This window comes from Juglans microcarpa x Juglans regia, chromosome 1D (genome assembly GCF_004785595.1).
Source record: "Juglans microcarpa x Juglans regia isolate MS1-56 chromosome 1D, Jm3101_v1.0, whole genome shotgun sequence".
Classification (NCBI taxonomy): Eukaryota; Viridiplantae; Streptophyta; class Magnoliopsida; order Fagales; family Juglandaceae; genus Juglans; species Juglans microcarpa x Juglans regia.
In genome coordinates, this window is record NC_054594.1 from 37,075,367 (window position 1) to 37,094,395 (window position 19,029).

Below are 19,029 nucleotides of genomic sequence, written 5' to 3' on the forward strand. Positions count from 1 at the left end.
AATATCTAGCCTTAAGATATTATTCCATAACCGAAGAAAACGACCGACTTTGCAATAATTATTACACTTATTTTGAATTCGCGTTTCATTAATTAGAAGTATTAGTGATTTTGTGTAGTATAAACAAGTAATATTATTACTCATTAATAAGGTCTGCACACGTTTCAAGGGGAAAATATTTGATTTCTGGAAAAAAAATAAAAAAAAAAAAATTATTGGCTTTCCATTGATTGGTGGGAATTAAAACTCGAAAAATCATGTTGAAACATTTTCGGATGTTTTAAGTTGGGATAAAAATATTTATCCCTTACAGCCAGAAACCATCCAGAATTCGGACACAGCAAAGAAATTGATGCGTCACAAAACACACGAAAGGCATATAATGAAATATAGTTTCCTTTTGCGGAAAACTGAAATTCTATAATTGATTGAAAACCAGACACGACAGTAGGACTATAAATAAACCAGTTTGTTCGATAGTTTACTCGATACTCGCTCGGTTAAATTTGAATCAAACTAGACTCATAAAAAAAAAAATGCTCGCTCATTAAAGCAGATATCCACTCAATTAGTAAATAAGACATATTTGACCAAATTTGATTTGACTCGACTAAAGCTCACTAAGGCCTGCTCTCGTTTATACTTGAGTTAACTTGTTAGCTCGACTTAATTAAAACTCATTTATATATTATTAAATATATACATATATGACTTATGTATATATACATATATATGTGTATTAGCTAATGATATAAGCATATCACTTTTATAATTAAATATATGATATATATAACCTAGACACATATGCCTATGTATTGAATATGTTTCATAGCTATAGTTAATGATTTGTATAATAATTAGTCGCTAAGACTTAATAATTTCATATACTAGTATGTGAAAATCATATATAAAATAGATATATACTATCATATTATGTGTATGTATTAATAATTTATATAGGCATATAATATATTATTATTATAGATAAATATTAAACTAGTTATATATTAATTATTTATAAATTTATAAAATCTTATAATTTAATAGAGATTATACTTGTTAGTTGTACAAATTTAATAGTAGATTTTTTTTAATCTAATTTATTCAATATTAAATCTCATTCAAAAAGTAGAAAAACAAATAAACAACTCAAATAAAGATTAAATAAAAATCTTGAACTCGAACTCGAGCTCAACAAGCCAAAAACTGGCTCGACTCGACTCGATTACAGCCTACAGGTCAGTGTCTTATCAATGCTGGAAATTTGATGCTCTCATAAGAAGTAGATGTGTCAAAACAATAAAAGAAAAGAAGATTGGGCTAATTTAATTGATGGATGCATGCATCACAAGAAATCATATAATTTTTTAAAGTCTAATATTAATTGGAGAAGTTCAAGATATCTAATTAATGTGGCGATCAAATTAATATATATATATATATATATATATATATATATATATATATATATATATGATAACTTAGTTTACTCCAACTGAAGCTCGATGAACGATGATAAATATATTATGAAACGCACTACAAGAAAACAAAGGACGTATTCGTTGACAAAGCAAGGTTTTGGGTTTTGGACGAGTCTAAAGAGCCACATCTCATTATAAAGGCTTGAGACCCAGTGGGGTACAAGCGTCTGGACGTATTTTTGGGAGAAATTTCAGTGAGCTTTTAGCTGTGAATTGAACCCAACAATTGATACACATATACAAAGTAACCGAGGCAAAACCATAACATTACTGGCATCGTCACAAACTGAAAAGAGTCGTCTTGAGCCTTGACTTAGGCACTCCTTCCCACATGGATTCGTGCTTTATTTCCTCTTTCCTGTGCCGATCGACAGGAGCTCAAAGCTCCGAAGAGCATCATCTCAACCACCTCTGGTGGCTGCATTACGGTTAAAAGATGATGTCTTGGATTCAAACCCAGGTTGAATCCTCAGGGTGGTGGACAGCCGACCACTGCTTGAAACCAGCCGACTTGACCGATTCTCACTGGGCTCACCAGAGGAGCTAGGCCGGCTGCTTGATTTTACAGGCCTTTTTGAGGTACTGCCATTACGAGAAGAACTGCGTCCCCTTTCAGAATCAGGTTGCTTCAAAGTGGAAAACAAACAAAAAAGTGAATTTAAAAGGATAAACCGATGGAACCAATGCAGAAAAAGTGCATAACGCAACTTGCAACTACAAACCACATCCTTGGACGATGGCACATCATCTGAAGATCTGTGCCTCGAGTGATCACCATGCAAACCGTGCCCTGAGCCATTCCTTCTAGAAAAGGCCTCAACAGCACCCGAGAACCTATCTCGAATTTCTTGTCCCACTAGAAGAAACATACAATGGTACGTGCCATACATTAAAAATTTGTTCATCTTCTTATTTCTATTAACTGCGTATATAAATTTACAATTTAAACAAAGAATTCCCCAAACGATCAAAGATGGAATCCAGCAAATGAAAATGAAAATAGATATCTTAGGCCACGTCACAGAACAGGCTAAACACTTGAAGCTCAAAGTGTTCATTACATATTAGTTGAATTATAATCATCTATGGAACTTGATTGTTCAAAAACAATTTGTTACAATCCTAGGATGTGAAAGGGAAACAGACCTGAAGGCTTCTCTGTTTTTTCAGCAGATGTTCCTGGGTTCAATGCAGGTTTCCCACTTGGCTGTTAGAAAATTGACAAGAAAAGATAGTAAGATCATTTACTACCCATGTATAGAATATTCTTTAATAAGAAATAAACACCAACAAATTATTTACTGACTCGTGCTCTAGAACTGGAGCCAATTTGAGGATACTTTAATATCGTCCAATCAAATACATAGTCAAACTGATAACCTGCACCAATTACAACTTACTGAATTCCAAGTTATGTGAAACCCTTTGATCAGATACAAGATGAGCATTGGAGAAAGAATCATTCAACACTTCTTGAATAAAATAAGTGAAAACAATCTCAAGGGCTGGGGCATAATAATCTGCAAGTAACCTTCTCGAATAAATAGATCCCGGAAAAGCCTCTTCAGATATGAATAATCTGGTTTGTCTTCAAACCTTAGTGATCGGCAGTAATGAAAGTATGAGGTGAACTCTGATGGATACGATTTGCAAAGGACCTGTCAAATAGCATATATGTTTTTATATGCCTTTAGTTTACCCATGTTTTGAGCACTTGAAAAATAGGAGGAGGACTGGATATTAGACTCTTGATAGCATAAACTGGTGATTTTTTTCCTGTTATGAACTCAAACCATGTCTCATCATAAAATTAAGTGTCTTGGCATAAGCTGCTTGCAGGAGCAAGTGATGATACCTCTATGGGAGTAAGCATCTTCTTTTCACTGATCTTGTCATACTTCTGCTTCTTAGTACCCGCTTTTAATCCTTGCCAAGGAAGGCTGAAACAGAATTTATATGCAATGAGTTAAAAATATGAATAAGCTTAATCAAACTAGGAAAAGTGACAATAAATTAAGTGATCAACCTTCCCCTCAGAAAGTACATAAGCAAATAACCAAGAGACTCCAGATCATCTCTTCTGCTTTGTTCTGCAAGTAGAATCATTGTCCCATCTAAATACATGACAGGAAGAATACAAAACCATCTCACATTACATTAGCTGCATAAACAGAAGTTCACTCACCAACTCCAAGGTGAGTATTAACACTTGCATAACGAGCAGTTCCTGTGAGATTTTTGTTTTCCCTGAACCAAAAGAAAATCTCACAAAACGATAGCAGAAAGACTTGAAGAGGGAGAAGAAGAGGGGCTTTGTATTAAAATATGGTGACATACTAAACATGTGAAAGACATGTAGCATATAGATACATCAGGAAGCCACTAATTCACTTGTGATTGGAGCTTAAACATAACAAAAAGAAAGGGTATAATGAAACGCTCAACAGCCTGTATTATAAGTAGACCCATCGAAGCATACATAGACACCTACAGGATCATGTCAGTACTTGCTAAAGCTCCCATTCCACTTATAATATATGTTAAAATTAGTGTTTCAAGGTTGTTGAAATTCTTGCATGACATTTATATGCAAGAAGCTTTCAGTGAGGGTTTTATTTTGTATAAGTTGAGATAATTTCATTAATAAGAAAAAAAATACATAAGGGAGTGGGGACCCCAACAAAAACCACAAAGCAGTAAATACAGCGTAGAAATTAAAACCTAATCGGGAAATGGTACCAATGAGGTTCTCTAGTGCTGAGAATAACTTGATCAAAGTTACAAGAAACAAGAATGCTGGATTACCTGTACGGTATGTGCTTGTGTGTTTGAAGATCCCTGTACTTTTTTGCCAGACCATAATCAATTATATATACCTGTTGTTCAAAATAAACCTAGTTAAAGCAAGGAAATGCCAAGCAATGCATGTAAGGACACATCTAAAACACCAAAACAATTAGTTTCAGAGGGAGTTTGGTAATGTACATGAGCCTAAGCAAGCATCAATCAAACAGATCAGTGCTGCCAAGTGACTAGGGCATTTGCCAATACAATATGCCATTCAACATTATTAAGTGAAATCAGTCAAGTGAGGGATTGGCAAAGTAGCCAGGTTATACTTATCAAAAATCAAAACCCCTATCTCTCCCATGATATCGTACTTTACCGATCCCCCTCTGGATACAAGGTTGAGATATTTTCACTTCAGAAGAAAACAAATAAGTAGTGAATGGGATCCCACGTTGCTTGGGAATGAGAAGTTATTGCTCTTTATAATAATTCTACTTCAATTGTTTCCGTGTAGGAAAACTTCTGAGGGTGCAGTGCAAGGGACCGGGGTTTACTCTGCATGGGTGGGTCAGAAGGGCCATGCCTTGGAGAGGTTCCCCGACATAAATAACAATAATAATAATAATAATTCTACTTCAATTGTATCAATGACTGATCCTAGTATATGATCTAGATGTGACTTGGGCCCTCCCTTGGGCCATTACATATAGCACCATCAAAGTCAATCCCAACCAAAATTGACTTGAGCCGTGCCACCTATGATGAAATGGCACGAGTATTTTTTTTTTTTGGGGGGGGGGGGGGATTGTGATACCCCCCATATTGAGTGAGTATGGGTTGTGAATGGGATCTCATATTGTTTGGGAGGGAGAAGTTATTTTCTTGATTGGTAGAACAACATCCCGACTAATCCCAGGGGTGCACACAGACCCTCGATGAGGAGTTTCCCGCAAGTCCACCTTGGATAATTCAAGGGAAAAATCCCTCAGTCCGATGACCCCTAGAGATTGTTTGCACCCAAGGAGATTTGAACCTTAGACCTGGGGGAGCATACCCCAAGCCCAAGGCCTTTACAACTTGAGCCAACCCCTAGGCCTTTATTATTTGGCTCTTAGCTTGGGAGGGACAAGTTTGTACTCTATCTAAGGATTCTAAAATACTCCAATCGTACCATTGACTAGTCTTTTGGACTATGTTTTAGTTGTGGCTTGGGCCTCCCTTGGATCTTTACATTCAGGCTCAACCAACTTGGGATTAGCCATATAGGAGATCTTTCAAGTTCCCATAGTTGATCATCGTATCATTACTCAATAAAGTTTACATATTCTAATGACGACGCATTCTCTATTCGCAACTATGGAGAGTAAACTACAAGACATTGATCAATCATTTGTAAACTCTCTTGTGGCTAGGTGAAGCATGGGGATCACGGATCACTAACACCGTTATACATATATGAAAAAAAAAAAAGGGTGAAGAAGACTTTTAGGACCATTTAGTCGTTTATGAATTGCTACTGCCACTGGTATTAGTCTTTTGTTAAGTGATAAGTCACCTATCTTGTCATGACAAAAGAAGTCAAATTTTTAATGGAGCCCTTTGGAATCATTATAAAGTGTAAAAGCTTCTCTTTCCCAGGAAATGTGGGATCTCATTCAACCTCCACCTATACTCAGTCTAGGAGATTAGATGCCCTTAGGACTTAAAACAGAACCAAAAGCAGTATGCCAATGCATAATTGCTCATAATGCAAGTATTATTACCTAACACAATATTTAACATAAGTGTTGGCCTACCCAATAGTTATTTTTCACCCATGAATGCACATGAAATACATAAACTCCTCAAATCAACTAAAAGATTCCCCGTATTATAACCTATACACATTTTGGTCTCACTAATTGAAGTGCTATAACAGGCAGTTGGAAATCAGACTTCTTTAGAATTTGAGATGAAATTTGTTGCCCTTGATCCCCAACAAGTATTTCTTAGGAACCCAAAAAACTACCAATAAAACCATACACTGTTTCAATCACCAAACCCATATAAGATTCTCTTAAGCATGCAATCTTCTAAATCAGCAACAAGACACTTGGATTGGGGTAGAATACAAACTGAGAATATTGTCACAAAACATGATATTACTAACAAAATCCATACACAGACATTTATGGAATAATTAAGATCCAATGAGTACATAATTCAAACTAATGCAAGTTGAAAGCATACATAAAGAAATCAACACCATATGGAAAAATTACCTGATTAGCTTTGCGCCCTAAACCCATTAAAAAGTTATCAGGCTTTATGTCACGGTGAAGAAAACCCCGTGAGTGCATATACTCAACTCTGTTTATCTACATTAAATTAAAAGGAAAAGAAAAGGCATCAGAATGGAAGCCACTTAACCATAGATACCTCCATTTTTTCTGAATAAGTAACAACATATTAACAAAATACCAAACATATTAACAATCAATTGACTTACTAACTGATCTGCAAGCATCAAAACTGTTTTTAAAGTAAACTTCCGGTTGCAATAGTTGAATAGGTCTTCTAGGCTTGGTCCAAGAAGGTCAATAACCATAACATTGTACTCACCCTCAACACCAAACCATTTCAGATGGGGAATACCCGCTTCATACAGAGAAAATACAATAGCTACATAAGTTGACTTGAACTCACTATGAACAAGATGAAAAGAGGACTAATAAACAATAAACACATGATAAATGCGGCTTTCCATATCAACTCACTATAAACAAGAGGACTACAATGGAAAACTTACTTCCTCCTTGCAGAAGCATGTATAATTTTGACTCATAGTGAAGCTGAGGGTGCTTGGTCTTCACAGACTCCTGGGGAAACAGGTAAAATATAGGTTCCCAATAAAAGTTATTGACTTTAATAAGGTCAATCCATAAAACCAAAATAATAGATTCCTAAGATATAAGAAAACAATAAAAACTTCAATTGAAGTACACGACCTTGTATCAACACCATTCAAGCATACAACAATGTATTAACACCAGATACACAGTCAACATACAAGTTAAAATGGGTATTACGATTATAAAAAAAAAAAGGGTATTAAGACCAAAATAAGATAAGATAGTAATATATGGAGGATGCTGGAGGAAAAAGACTTCGCTTGCAAACGAGAATGCATTTCCTACAAATTTAAGGCGTTTTAAGGCATCCTTACAAAAAAGTTAACTGAGAGAGGCAACCAATAATATATAGTAGGATCTTCACAGTACAACTCAACATGTCGATCTACTGAATTAAAAAGAAAAACTGTTCCACTTATAACAATTTTCCGAAAAATCGAACACAAAAATAATTCACTGTCATCCAACACCGAAAGGGCGAAAAGATCAAACTCCCAGAACAAAATTTAAGTGCAACAAAGAAAATGAACCTCCCCCCTCTCCACATACCAGCTTGACAGCCACTTCCTCTCCACTTTGTACATTAACCCCTGAAACACCCACATCAAGCCAAAGCATTATGAACCCTACTAATTCTCAACAAAAAATACAAAGCCATAAAGTGAAACGAATAAATAATGCTACTTTACAGCATGAGTTGCATACCCAAATAGAGCTCGCCAAACGATCCGCTACCGATCTTCCGCCCGAGCTTAAACTTTCCACCAATCACATGCTCCATGATTCAGCTCCCAATCAAACAAAGACAAGCAGCAAGCTCAGCCCCTTCACCGTCTTAGCTGGCAATCCAATACAATCTGGTAATACAATGATCTAAAAGCTTTTGTTCATCGCCGACAGATCTTCGATTTCAATTCAGTCTCAGATCCATCGCGTCCCAACACAAACACAACAATCAAATAACCTTTTCTATACATCAAAAACCAAACTAAAACATCCGGACTTCCTCAAAAAAAAAAGTCTAACCGATATATGTAGAGAGAGCTCTAGCATCTAGCTGTACTAGAAAATTAAAATCCTAAGGGAACCCCATTAATCACCGAATTAAACTCGGGTTTTAGGGTCATCACACGGGAGTTTTTTCTTGGCTAATCGGGATGAGAAAAAGAACGTGAAGGAAAAGAGAGCGAGAAAAAAGGCCTTCTTTTTTAATGGAAATTGGTAGTGGGTAAAGATTATTGTTGTGAGAAAAAAGAATGGGATTGGGACTTCGTAGTCGGAGAAGAAATCCTAATCTGCTAACGATCACCGTCAAGAAAAAATGAAGGTAGACTCTGAAGGTAGACTCCGAAGGGGTCTTTTGGATCTGGGTTTGGGACCGGGATTGGTTTTTTCTCTCGGAAAATTCTTCAGATTCTCTGGAAAGGAGTATTGGGAGATTGGCAGAGACGCGGGGGGGGGGTGGGGGGGGGGGGGGGGGGGGGGGTGTGGTGGGTGTGTGAAAGGGTTGATGAAGATGGACGAGAAAGTGGATGATTGATGAAGCAAAAGCTTGATGATATTATTGAATTTGGTTTTTTTTTTTAATTTTACTTTTTATTATTGTAATAGTATTTATTTGGTTGAACTGAGAAAATTATACGAATTATAACCCGAACGCTGCCCTACGCTACTCATGAACTCTCAACTTTTTATTCAACTTCAGTACAGTTTACGAGCATGTTTAGGAAGGAAAGTGTTCCTATTTAAACAAGAGTTTTGTTACGGAACTTTCACCACAATTTATATTTTATATTTTTTTAAATTTTTTAATATTTTTTTTGAATTTATTTTTTTAAAATAATTTCAAATTTTCTATTCATTATTCATATAATAAAAATTTGATAAAAAAAATAATAAAAATTAAAAAAAATGTAAAGTATAGAATGTGAAAAGGTTGTAAATATTTATTCTTTAAAAAAAGTAAAGTCATTGCATTTTTATTTAAAGACTTTTATGTATGAACTTTGAAGTGAATTTTTTATGAGCCCCTGTATTATTGTTCTAGACAATTGATGCACACTTGTGATCACTATATACCTTATTATTTAATGTATAATTAATATCATTAAATTTAAAAAAACTACAAATTCTCTCACTTTCATTTTATCACCTGCATAATTTTTAATTAAAAATAAAGTGGTGGAACTCTCTCTTTAAGTTCTTGGCCTTAGTATAATATCTCATTGAAAAAAGAGCAATGCATGATAGAAAGATTTTTTACTGTGAATCATGTCACAGTAAAAAGAGTAATACTATATACAATTGTAGAGTACACAAGTAATATATAGTCACTTTGAAAAAGAATGTGGTCTACTATTAAAAAATTAATTTATTTTTATTTAAATTTTATATTTATTTTTTTTTTTAAAGTGATTACATTACAATAATGTACTCACAATTATAACTATTATTTATCTAATAGGAAAGTTGGACATAACAACAACGGACATTTAATTTGCAATTTGAACTTCAAACAAATTCGCTTAAAAATAAATAAATAAATAAATATCAATGGAAAGCATCATTTAAGATTGTCCCCACCGGTGGGTGGTAATGTTGTCTTAAAAGTTCCTGATTAACCTTAAATAAAAGATGGATTCCTAGGTGAAGTTTTGAGTGTTAACCTTAAACTTTTTTTTTTAAAAAAGAAAAAAAAAAAAAGAAGAGGAAAATGAAAACCATTCTAATGTCATATTGCAACCAAAAAGTGAGAAGGTGGGATATATTTGGTAGTGATAAGGGTGGGTGAAGGATAATCTATTAAGTCTAAACTTTAATTGCTTAACAGACCCTCCATGACTCGACACCTTTGTAGCAAACGTGCACTTTCTTTTTCTTTTCAAGTCCCTCAAAAGGCTTAAAGGCGATGATGAAGTCCTCCCCCAGTCCTTTCCTTTTTTTCTTTCTTTATCTTTTATTTTTGTGTCTCTGGGCGAGCTTCTCTCTCCAAGTCATAAAACACACAACCAAAAAAAGCATCTCTAGTAATTAAGAATATCCAAATGCAGCTTTGTCGAAATTGTGAATAGTAATATTTTATAAATTTTATTAAGATAGATTTAATTTTTTTTAAATTAAAATTTATTTTTTAAATTAAAATGTATTTAATTTTTTTAAATTAAAATGTATTTAATTTTTTTGAAATAAGTTTAAATATTTTTTACAAAAAAATTAAAAAATAATAAATTTCATTAATAATTAATTGGAGAATATCTCTCACTCTAAAGCGTAGCTTTCGGTAGTGCACATCGCGACAAATGGATGGCAGCTGATTTGACCTTGACATTGTTAATTGGGTCTTGTCCACAAAGTTGAATTCTTTTAATTTCCCCTTTGGGACAGAAACCAAACGTATACTGCATATGGGTTTAGGATTAAACCTATCGAGTATGAGTACTGTTGTAAATTTAAATCGAAAAATCAGAAAATTGATTCGAAATTGGATTGGACTAGATTGATTAAATTGGTTTTGAATCGATCCGATTCGAAACCGATTCTTGAATTATACAAACAAGTCGGAATTGGTCCACCAGTTCTGACTTTACAATTTCTAGAACTGAACTAGACCGATTAAAAAAAATATAAAAATTAATATTTTATGTATAAGTTTTATATATCATATATAAAATAATTTCATATTATAATTTATAAATTATAACATAAAATGTTAATTTTAAATATAAACATTTATAATTTGTTTGATCATATATTATTAATATAATTATATACAAGATAATGTTATTATAATTTATAAAATAAAAGTTTAATTTTGAATATGAAAATTTAATTGATTATATACTTTAAACATAAAATATATATTAAATTATATTATATATAGTCTAATATATTATATAGCTATTCTACTATATAAGTTTATGACTAATACTAATATATAACTATACTAATAGTATAATATTAATACTATTATATAGTCTAATATATTATATACATAAACTAATATATAAGTTTATAACTAATACTAATTTTTTTTACTAAAACATATTTTTTTAGTAGTGCAGATTTTGTAATAGGAACAGATTTTTAGAACAGATTTTTTGAAGCAGTTTTTTTTATTAACAGATTTTTATTTTTAATGACAAACTTACATTTTAAAAAATCAAAAAACCGGACTGGACCGGAAACCAGTAAAACCGGAGATACCGGTTTAGGAGGGTAACCGGTGTGTAATCGGTTTTGAAAAATACAAAACCGGTACATACCGGTTCGGTCCTAAGTTTTGTCAAAAACTGGACCGGACCGGACCGGTTACACCCCTACAGTTATGAGGGCTGGCTGGTTGGGCTTTGTTTAACATTTAGAGCATTCTTATTGGATTGGTTAAATACATATTTAAATTTTAATTAATATCACATGAATTTATATTTACCTATTCTATTTAAATTCAATCACCACATTAGATTATTCATTTACTCTCTATATAATAATAAATTATTATTATTTTAATAATTAATTAATTAATTTTTTTATCACATTTTGTAGTTCTACCAATTAAATGTTAATAATAATTATATTCTAATTAAATTAATATTAAAAAATATTAAATTAATAATAATTAATATTCTAATTAAATTAATATTAAAAAGGTATTATTAAATGTTAATAATAATTATATTCTAATTAAATTAATATTAAAAAAAGTATTATTAAATGTTAATAATAATTATATTCAAATTAAATTATTATTAAAAAAATTATTATTAAATGTTAATAATAATTATATTCTAAATGTTAAATGTTAATTATATTCTAATTAATTTAATTTGTTGTTAAATGTTAATTATATTCTAATTAATTTAATTTGTTTGCTTGGAGTGAGAAACTAATATTTTAATATTTGATGAAACAATTGTAGTTAGCTATATTTGGTGAAGTACTGTAGCTGAAATCTAAATTGTTTTAGAGATGCCCAATCCAATGTGAGATTTTTTTGACACAGATTATCTAAATTTTAGCCATCCTTCAACTTTGACCAAGCCAATGAGGATGCTCTTAGTTATGCAGTTAGATGAGATGAAATGAGATATTTTTAAAAAATAAATAAAATATTTTTATAATATTATTTTTTAATATTATTTTTATTTTGAGATTTGAAAAAATTGAAATTATTTATTATATTTTATGTGAGAGTTTGAAAAAATTATAATGATTATATGAGAAAAAATAATTTTATTTTATGTAACCAGACCAGCCCTAAATTTTACCAGCCCAGGTAGCCAATCTTCAAATAAATTAGAGTGCATTAGGAAACAATTGCTTCTGCTAAAATGATGAACTTATAATTATATTAGAACTCCTTTATAAGCAATCCTCAACGTGATTATGTCACCTTATCAACAATGTAAATGTTTTCTTTACTTAGAATCTTTTCATTTTGCATAGTCTTTTATAAGGTAAGAAAAAGTAAAACTTTATTGATGGTAAAAGGCATAGCTAGTACCAGTGACACAAGAAGTATTACAGAATATACTTAAAAACCATTAAGCACCAATGATGAATACAAGCAAATTATGAAAACTATCTCCGTTACAAACATTGACCAAAACTCAAGAAAATAGTGTGTTAAAAAAGAATCTCTTCAACCCGTCTAACGGACGTTTCCAATCTTCAAAGCACTCATCATTTCTCTCCATTCACAAGCACCACATAATGTCAGTGTATTTTACATAATTTCTCTCGATGTTATAAAATAGTTATATAGGTGTATTATTACTCATAGCTTCATGTTACTAATTATTTCGTTGAACAAGTACCCTCAATTCAGACATATTTGAGTAGTTCTCAAAGTAGAATCAATGATTTATAAGACGGTATAAACACCACTTTTTGATAAAGAAGGTTTCATGAGAGTTTTTGATAAAACTAATCACATATATACCAATCAATGGAATCAAAACTTGTGTAGCAATCAATGTCTTTGACATGCTTAAAACTGCATTCTGACAACTAAAATGGCACAATCTTGTTATGCCGAGTTACCAATAATCACGACAAAAGTACTTTCCATCCTTGAAATGGTGAAATTGCTATTATATTTATCCCTCACAATGATCTCTCTCCCAACAATCTTTGATAAAAACTTGGTTGTTGTGTGGTAGTCCACGCAGACACAAATGTTCTTTGTTACTCGAATTTGTGTTCCCTTTGTAGTGCTAATGATGTCGAATGCTATAACGAGCCATTCATTGTCGCTACAAAGTTTTCTTCTGCTCCTCTTTAACATCATGAAGCATCTCCTTTGTGTTGGGAACATTTCCTTCTTGCTCCATCTGCACTAGTAAAACTTCCAGGGCCTCGTTTATTCTGTCATAATATGGATGAGATTTATCTCTGAACACAAAAGCATGCACCTTCCTGAGAGAATATGATTTTAAATAACAAAACATATTTTAAACAATAAAATAATTTCTGATTTTGTTTTCTAATATATTCTATTAAGACTAATTCTTTTTAAAGATAAAATGTTGTCAAAAAAGTAATGTGTTCCAATATGTCTTGACATGGGGGGGTTGTATCCAGCTGAACTCAACATACTTGGGTAGGCAACCAATGTGGCACAATGACACAGAGTTTATAGAGTGTCACGAGCAACCTTAGGAATCGAAGAGAAAAGGGAGAAGAATGAGGGAGGCATAGAGGGTTACATGGATCAGAGTAATACACTAATGATAAGTGGGCCGAGACTTGAAGTAAAAGTTGGGTTTAAGTGTAGAGTTGAAGACCCAGTACTACTTAGGTTAAAATAAGAGATGGGCATTGACCCGGTCTAGTATGAGTCAATCTAGTATTAGTCTATTACGCACATATTATATCTTCCGTTATTTATATTATGTTATGCTGAGATGTCTAGTCAGTATCATGTTACGAAATATTCCAGCAAAATGGCAAAGTTTGTTATGCGTGTCTGTTTATATACTCTGTAATTCCCTTTGGAAAGATCATTGATGAATGCATAACTTTTCTACAATTTCTCCTTCTCGAGAGGATGCTTCTCTTCTAAGTGAGTGTATAAGCCCAAGTACCCTATAGGGTGTTACAAATATGGTATCAAAGATACCCCATTCCCCTTCATACAAGAGCATGCTAATGGCTGAAGGACCAAGATTTTCCCAGCTGCAAGAGGGCTTCAATTTCTTGAAAAAGACCTCTGAGTCACAATACAAAAGTTTAGAGACTGAAATGCTGGCTTTGAAGAGACAACTATCAATTTTGACAATGGAGTTGCAAAAGAAAAACTAGGAGCAGGCTAATCATCCTCTAGGCTAAAAGGACATCAAGATCTTCAGATGGTGCAAATGGATGAGGTGCAGACCCGCTTGATAAGGCTTGATTTTCCTGTGTTCATTGGTGGTGACCCAACGAGGTGGTTGTAAAAGGTATAACAATTATTTACCTTCCACAATACACTGCCACAACACAAATTAAGGTTAGCATCCTTCCATATAGAAGGTAGGGCTTTGGTTTAGTTCCAGGAATTGGATGGAGCTGGACAATTAATGGACTGGGAGCACTTTGTAAGGGCTTTTTACTCATTAAGTTTGGTCCAAGCTGTTATGATGACCTCATGGAGGCCTTAATAAGGTTAAGACAAACTGGGTTTGTAGAGGACTATAATACCTACTTTGAGTCATTATCTAATAGGCTGAAGGGTTTGTCAGATCCCTATAAGCTAAGCTATTTTTTTAGTAGACTTAAAGATGACATCTGTCTACCTGTGAGGATGCTCAACCCTCCAAACTTATCTCAGGCTACAGCTTAGCTAAGATACAAGAATGGAATTTAACCCTTACCAAGAAAACCCATAAAGGAACTTTACTTTACCCAAATGAACCAACCCTGTCTAGAAATTTCCATTCCCAAACTAATACACAGAAACCTAATAAAAAACAGACCTTACCAGTACAAAAAATCAACCAAACCCAAATGCAAGATTCTAGGGACAAAGGTCTGTGCTACTATTGTGAAGTTAGGTGGAGCCCTGACCACAAATGTCATAAACCTAAGTTGTATTTAATTGGGGAGATCTGTGATATTTCAGATGAAGAAGTGGCTATGATGGGACTTAAATGGGAAGGAATCTGAAGAACAACTGTTATAATTGACCACTATAAAAGGGGGACCGGCAATCTCCCTGCATTCTATCACTAGTTCTGGAAACCCCAAAACCATGAGGGTCAAAGGGAAGATTGGGGACTGTTGGATAATCATACTTATTGACTCAGGCAGCAACCATAATTTCATTGACCCTGCTATAGTGACTAAAACCAGGGCAGTGGTGCATGAGGATGAAAAAGTTCAAGTTAAGGTGGCTAATAGAGAATTGGTTTATAGTATTGGAAGAGTGAATGATTTTGCCCTAGTTATACAAAATACCCCATTCCTTTGTGAGACTTATGTACTCTTACTAGCTGGGTGTGATATGATTCTCGGAGTGGTTTGGCTTCAAACCTTGGGGTTTATTTTATGAAGTTTCCAAGCGCTAATTATGCAGTTTACTAAGGAGTTATTCAACTCGAAGTTAGTGGAGGTGGGAAGGGTACTTAAGACCCACAACATGAGGAACAATGGAATATTGTTACACTACCTGAAACCTGAATAAAAAAATACCTGAAATCCCAACATCCCTCCTAAAACTCCTAAACCAATATCCTGACATATTTATTGAACCCACAGGGTTACCACCACAAAGATCTCATGACCATGTCATTCCCTTACAACCTGAAACCAACCCTATTTCTATGAGACCCTATAGTACCTTTACTATAAAAAAGATGAGATAGAGAAGATTATGTGGGAATTGCTGACTTTAGAGGTTATTCAACCAAGTCAGAGCCCTTGTTCCTCACCAGTGTTGTTGGTAAGGAAAGTTGATGGCTCCTGGCACCTCTGTGTAGACTATAGAGCTCTAAACAAAGTCACTGTTAATGATAGATATCACATACCAGTGGTGGATGAGCTACTGGATGAACTTAATGGCTTGATTATATTCTCTAATCTGGATCTCAGATATGGTTATCACCATATTAGAGTCAAAACAAAAGATATTCCAAAACAATCTCGAACCCACGAAAGCCATTACGAATTCCTAGTCATGCAATTTGGCTTGACTAATGCCCCCATCAACTTTTCAAAATCTAATGAATCTGATTTCCCTTCCTAAGAAGATTTATACTTGTTTTTTTTTTATGACATTTTGACTTACAGCCATAGTGAAGAGGAACATGGAAGACATTTGAAAATTGCATTGGACACTCTAAGACAGTATCAACTATATGCAAAAACATCCAAATGTACAATTGGATGTGTTGAGGTGGCTTACCTAGGGCATTTTATCTCTGCCCAGGGGGTCAAAACTGATCATGAGAAGCTTAGAGCCATGTGTGAATGGCCTAATCCTACCACGGTGAGATCCTTAAGGGCTTCTTGGGGCTGACTAGCTACTACAAGAGGTTTATCAAGAGGTATGGTGGGGTGGCTGCTCCCCTCACTAACTTACTCAGGAATGAAGGGTTCAAATGGTCTATTGCAGCAGAAAGGACCTTCTATGACCTCAAGGAGGCAATAACCAACCCTCCATTGTTAGCCCTACCAAATTTATCCATTCCCTTTGAAGTAGAGTGTGATCCATCGGGAAAGGCTGCGGGTGTTGTCCTTATGCAAAAGGGGCACCACATTTCCTTTTTTAGTCAAGCTTTGAAGGGTAGGGCCTTGAGTATGTCAACTTATGAAAAAGAACTTTTTGCACTAGTCTCATCAGTGCAAAAGTGGAGACCTTACCTTTTGGGTAGGCCATTCATTGTTAAAACAGACCATCAAAGTTAGAAATTCCTGTTAGATCAAATGGTGGGATCTACCATCCAATAGAAATGAATTAGCAAGCTCCTAGGCTATGACTTTTTGGTGGAATATATAAAAAGATCTGAAAATGGAGCAACAGATGCTCTCTCTAAGAAGGGTGAAGATGAAGGCCAAGTGGCACTTTCAGTGATTTTTGTCCCTACTTGGGACTTATTGGAAGAGGTGCAACTCTATTATAAAGATGACTCTGAGGTATAGAAGCTCTTGCAGAAGGTGGATAAGGGAGAAGCTAATCCCCAATTATCAGTTAAGGAGGGATGCCTATACTATAAAAATAGGCTCTACATTCTTAATAACTCTGGCCTCAAGACTAAACTGCTCTACCTATTACACAACAGTCCCTCAAGTGGACACTCTGGGCTAGATAAAACCCTACACAGGGTTAAAAGAGAGATTTACCAGCCAGACCTAAGATCTGAAGTTGGTGACTATGTGACTATGTGAGGAGTTTGGATGTATGCCAACGGGTTAAACCTGAGAACTCCCTCCATGGAGGCCTTTTGAACCCTCTACCCATACCCTATAAACCCTGGACCCACTTTACCATGGACTTCATTGAAGGCCTTCCCACCTCACAAACATTTAACTATTATAGGTGGTTGTAGATCGCCTAACTAAGTACTCTCATTTCAACCCCCCCCCCCTCTCTCACCCTTACACTACCTCTTCCCTAGCCCACTCCTTCCTCAAAAATATTTTCAGACTTCATGGCATGCCCAATTCAATTAATTTTGACAGGGACAAGAGCTTCACCAGCAGATTTTGGAGGGAGCTATTCAAACAACAGGGTGTGAAACTAGCCTTTAGTACGGCCTACCATCCTCAAATAGATGGTCAGTCAGCGGCAATCAACAAAACTCTTGAAAATTACCTACGCTGCTTTATAGGTGAAAGGCCCAAAGATTGGGCCTTGTGGATCCCATTGGCAGAAATGTGGTATAATACCACTAAACACTCCTCGATACAGATGACCCCCTTTGAAGCCCTATACGGCTACCCCCACCCAGCCTACTGAGTTACTTAACGAGATCATCACCAATGGAAGCAGTGGACTCCACACTTCATTTCAGGGAATAAATCAAGTCATTATTGTATTACTCTGATCCATCCACAATGCCTCCTTCGTTCTTCTCCCTTTTCTCTTGGACTCCTAGGGTTGCTCGTGAAATTGCCCCGCCGTTTTGAACACCTTGCCCACAAGGTGTGGGTAGGCATCATTTAGACGGTGGTAGGGCTCCTAGGAGGCGTCCTCCGTTGTCTGCCCCTACCATCGAGTCAAAACTTCCACCACTGGCCGCTGTTTGACTTGGCGAAGATGTCGTTCCAGAATCTCTTTGGGCCTGGGTTTGCACACCCCCATGGCATCGACGGGAGGCAATTGGGCCATAAGGACTTCTAAGCGGCCCAACTTCATCTTCAACAGAGACACGTGGAACACCAAATGAATCATGGCAGACTCAGGAAGCTTCAAACGGCAGACAACGGATCTGATATGCTAAGTCACAGGAAACAATCCATAGAATCTCAGGGCTAGCTTGGCATTCCTCCGTTTGGGCCACCAAAAGTTGACGAAATAGCTGCAACCTCAGGAAAACCATGTCCCCCACCACGAATTCCATTTCCTCCCTTTTCAAATCTAGTGGGCCGAGACTTGAAGTGGAAGTTGGGCTTAAGTGAAAAGTTGAAGACACAGTACTAATAAGAGACGGGCCTTGGCCCAGTCCAGTACGAGTCAATTTAGTATTAGTCTATTATGCACATGTTATATCTTTTGTTATTTGTATTCTGTTATGTAGAGGTGTCTAGTCAATATCATGTTAGAAAATATTCCTACAGAATGACAGAGTTTGTTATATGTGTCTGTTCATATACTATGTAATTCCCTTTGAAAAGATAATTGATGAATGCATAACTTTTTTAAAATTTCTCCTTTGGAGAGAATGCTCCTC

The 19,029-nt window shown here is 34.9% G+C and overlaps 1 protein-coding gene across 1 annotated transcript; it reads right to left on the reverse strand.

Annotated features, from left to right (window-relative positions):
* Nucleotides 1-1,592: 1,592 nt before the first annotated feature.
* LOC121252349 (casein kinase 1-like protein 11) lies at nt 1,593-8,698 on the reverse strand. The gene is made up of 14 exons (XM_041151960.1): nt 7,868-8,698; nt 7,712-7,752; nt 7,060-7,129; nt 6,760-6,908; nt 6,533-6,628; nt 4,287-4,357; nt 3,667-3,728; nt 3,508-3,571; nt 3,337-3,421; nt 3,013-3,139; nt 2,788-2,861; nt 2,628-2,688; nt 2,204-2,337; nt 1,593-2,107 (listed from the first exon to the last, which is right to left on the reverse strand). The coding sequence occupies exons 1-14, from the start codon at nt 7,941-7,943 to the stop codon at nt 1,883-1,885; spliced, it is 1,335 nt and encodes a 444-aa protein (XP_041007894.1). The 5' UTR covers nt 7,944-8,698; the 3' UTR covers nt 1,593-1,882.
* Nucleotides 8,699-19,029: the final 10,331 nt, after the last annotated feature.

What these genes read in the sequence shown, in the direction of transcription:
- LOC121252349 (XM_041151960.1), bottom strand. Translation starts at nt 7,943, where the DNA reads ATGGAGCATGTGATTGGTGGAAAGTTTAAGCTCGGGCGGAAGATCGGT. An exon ending in AGATGCTTACTCCCATAGAG is followed by an intron (nt 3,140 to 3,336) that starts GTATCATCACTT and finishes GCTATTTGACAG; the next exon opens with GTCCTTTGCAAATCGTATCC. An exon ending in GGATCTATTTATTCGAGAAG is followed by an intron (nt 2,862 to 3,012) that starts GTTACTTGCAGA and finishes TAATTGGTGCAG; the next exon opens with GTTATCAGTTTGACTATGTA.